At 54.2% G+C, this 3,444-nt stretch overlaps 1 protein-coding gene across 1 annotated transcript in view; it reads right to left on the bottom strand.

The window, feature by feature from the left end:
* LOC108803957 (talin-1-like) overlaps positions 1 to 3,269 on the bottom strand; it is a gene marked incomplete at both ends in the record, with an annotated part of 12,726 nt that extends 9,457 nt beyond the window's left edge. The window contains 9 exons of the mRNA XM_018575737.1: positions 306 to 425; positions 554 to 655; positions 742 to 891; positions 1,585 to 1,755; positions 1,841 to 1,942; positions 2,283 to 2,415; positions 2,562 to 2,743; positions 2,824 to 2,964; positions 3,108 to 3,269. Of these exons, the coding sequence (XP_018431239.1) occupies positions 306 to 425; positions 554 to 655; positions 742 to 891; positions 1,585 to 1,755; positions 1,841 to 1,942; positions 2,283 to 2,415; positions 2,562 to 2,743; positions 2,824 to 2,964; positions 3,108 to 3,269 (1,263 nt within the window). The remainder of the gene's footprint in view (positions 1 to 305; positions 426 to 553; positions 656 to 741; positions 892 to 1,584; positions 1,756 to 1,840; positions 1,943 to 2,282; positions 2,416 to 2,561; positions 2,744 to 2,823; positions 2,965 to 3,107) is intronic.
* Positions 3,270 to 3,444: the final 175 nt, after the last annotated feature.

The following is a 3,444-nucleotide window of genomic DNA, read 5'->3' as shown; positions in this document are numbered from 1 at the left end:
TGTGGACAGGGGGGGATCCGGAGCTGTGGACAGGGGGGGGGATCCGGAGCTGTGGACAGGGGAAGACCTTCCTGCCAACATTAGACGCAGATGAATGGGCTCAGGGGAAAGGCCGATGGACAGTCCGGAGACCCGGCTATGGAGAGGACGGAGCCGGACAGAAGTTTCGGGGAGGGATTGGCGTTTTGGCGGCACAGGAAGCTGAAGTACCGGGAACAGATTTGGTGGGAGGTGAAGATTGGAGATGACACAGCAATGTCTTGTAGACCCAACTGGGTTTCTCTGGCTGGAGAAGATCTTCTCACCTCCTCGTTCTCGGCAGTCATAGCGGCTGGTTTGGCTTCATGGGCCAGCTGACCATAGTCGTTGGTGAGTTGGTTGGCCAATGTGCCCAGTTCATCCGGGTTGGCGGTGGATTTGGTGACCTGAAAGAAAGAGAATCTTACAATTGGTATGAGGTGAGAGAGCGGCCAAGTCTTCCTCCAATATTCCTCGGACTCCCGCCAGCTGCCCATCCACATAACTCGGCACCTACCACGCGCCGGTCACTCACCATCTCCTGGACCGTCACTGCTATCGCCTTGGCCGTCTTCACCATGGTTGTCTGATAATCCACAAATGATCCCTCAGCCTCGCCAATGGGCTGTTCATCCAGCTGCCACGACAAGGAGGAGATGTGGGTCAGGGGGGGCACATTGGTGGCAGATTTAGGATTGTGAGGTAAGAGAGTTTGGTGCTCACCTTGTTGATGGCCTGAGTGATGGAGTCAACCATTCCACCGACAGCTCCAGCGGCACTGGCGGCTTCGTTCAGAGTTCCCGTCAGATCGTCCACAGCTTCGTGCATCATCTGGGCAGCTTCATCCAAAGCTTCTTGTGTGTGTCCGGCCACCTATCACAGGGACAAGGTGTGTTAGGCCCAACCGGGCCGAGGTAAGTGTACACAGCCGTATGGGGCCCTAACCCCAAGGGCCTCACTCTGGGAGAGCTCTGGAGACTTCCCCATTCATGGAGCTGCGTGATCCACCCTATAGTACTCCTACTTCTGACACCAGATCCCCGGAGATTTCCCCATTCATAGAGCTGTGTGACCCACCCTATAGTACTCCTACTTCTGACACCAGATCCCCGGAGATTTCCCCATTCATAGAGCTGTGTGACCCACCCTATAGTACTCCTACTTCTGACACCAGATCCCCGGAGATTTCCCCATTCATAGAGCTGTGTGACCCACCCTATAGTACTCCTACTTCTGACACGAGATCCCCGGAGATTTCCCCATTCATAGACCTGTGTGACCCACCCTATAGTACTCCTACTTCTGACACGAGATCCCCGGAGACTTCCCCATTCATAGACATGTGTGACCCACCCTATAGTACTCCTACTTCTGACACCAGATCCCGGAGACTTCCCCATTCATAGAGCTGTGTGATCCACCATTCACCTACAACGTACTATCACCTGGTCATCACCATCTCCACCATTGGTGTTCTGTGGTACCAGAAGCCTTTGCAGCTGCAGTTGTCTTCCTATACTCTGCCTCCCCCTCCCCCCCTCATACATAGGTCTTCTCAAGGCTTACCTTGGGGTTTCCACCAGCCTCCTTGGCAGTGTAAAGCATCTGCAGAGCGGACTCCGCCAGCGTCTTTGTCTGGTCCAGAAGGTTCATCTGCTGCTGGTGATTGATGGCCTTGGAGGCGGCTCCAATGGTGGCATTGGTCAGAGGCTCGAAGTACTGGGCCATTTGGGAGACCTGTGGGGAGAAGGCATTGGACGGAATGAATGGGGACTCATCCATGAACATTGGTCCTGGTGCCGCCTGTGGTGATGGGTCTTACCTTGTGTCCAAGCTGTGATGAGTCCGCCCGTGCAGCGGCCACCAGCGGTTCGATCAGGTTGCTGATTTCCTGTACAGAGGTCTGCATCTGGTTGTGCAAAGCCTAAAGACAAAAAGCAGAATTCCTGCATTGAAGGCACATGATGTGGAGTCTACAGGCTGGTGGGGTGTCACTCCTCAGTACCACCAGTATGATGGAGGCCCTCGTGGCCAAAATAACTCACAGTCTGGGATTTCTGTCTCGGCGCTGGCACTGCTTTTTACCCCCTTCCCAAGGACCCCACAATGCACAGAGCACTGACACCTTAGATATGCCCCAACCCCCAGGCAGGGAAGCTGTGACTCTGCTTCAAGACTCTTTGTGGCTGAAGCCCCAACTCCAAACCTTGGCCCAAGTCTTGTGTACAGAATTGCTATACTTGTACTTCAGTCTCACTGCTTACCTCCTGTGAAATGCCCTCCCGCGGCACCAACTGCTGGCTGATGGCTTCTAGTGAGGCCTGGTCCAGCTCTCTCACCGCCTGGTTCAGGAGCTCGATGGCCTGGTCACACTCCCTCTGTCCCGGGGCCTTGTCCCTGAGGAAAGAGCGCGCGTCAAAACAGATGTAGAATAAAACTTCACCTCAGAAATGGACCGGCGCCAAGGAGCTTCCTGGTACTGATCATGTCACAGGAGTATGCATGCATCATCCCCTCGTCACTGGTGGGTACTCCGCCCTTACCTCATATTGGTGATAAGTTTCTTGATGGAGTCGGAGACGGTCCGGGAGTGTCCAGCCAACACTGACCATTGTGGTGGGTCTTTGGGATTGGCAGCCAGAGAACGTGCGGTCTGGATGAGGCCAGAGGAACTCTCTAGCATGGTCTGAGCTGAACTGATGATTGGCTCCATGGCGCGGAGACCCTGAAAGAGTCAACCAATTGAGAAGGTTGGACAAGAAGAGACACAATGGAATATTCCAGTCCTCCTGTGGTCATCCTCACCTCGGGGGAGATCTGGGAGCGCACACTAGCAAACTCTGGATTAGAGGCGAAAGCGGTCAGGTTCTCCACGGCTTGGATAAGCGGCACGGTGGCTTCCCGACACTTGGCCCGATTCTGATCATTAAATGCCCCATCCAAAGCCTGGAACAGGAAGAAGAGGGCAATCCATGTGAATCAATGTCACCACTCTGCCGGATATCATGTGATGCCATGTGACTTGAATGTCCATCCCCCCACATGTGACCGGCCATCAGTGTCATTATAGGTTGGAGTAAAAGCTTTACCTTGATGGTTTTCACCAGGTTTGCCGTGTTGTTGGCCACCTCCTTAGCAGACTGGACAAACTGCCTCTTGGCCACAGGATTGGAGGTGTGAGTGGATGCCAGGCGACAGGCATTGCACAGAGCAGAGGTGTGCTTAGCCACAATGGTGGCAGCTGACAACACCTGTAGAAGAACAGACGGGGAGATGGCATTCCATGTGTGAGATTCATTACTCATTGGGCGACCCTAACCCATTAACAGACCATAATATGGGGGCACTTTGTCTCTGTCCTGAGGTTTGCCCGGGGTTCCTGTCTCTAGGTAGGTACATGGGAAGGTCTGTCCGGGGTTCCTGTCC

Source organism: Nanorana parkeri, unplaced genomic scaffold (assembly GCF_000935625.1).
Source record: "Nanorana parkeri isolate BGI_ZX_2015 unplaced genomic scaffold, ASM93562v1 scaffold4570, whole genome shotgun sequence".
In the NCBI taxonomy this organism is placed as follows: Eukaryota; Metazoa; Chordata; class Amphibia; order Anura; family Dicroglossidae; genus Nanorana; species Nanorana parkeri.
Note: the sequence above shows the minus strand (reverse complement) of the source record. Positions and strands in the feature narration are given on the sequence as shown.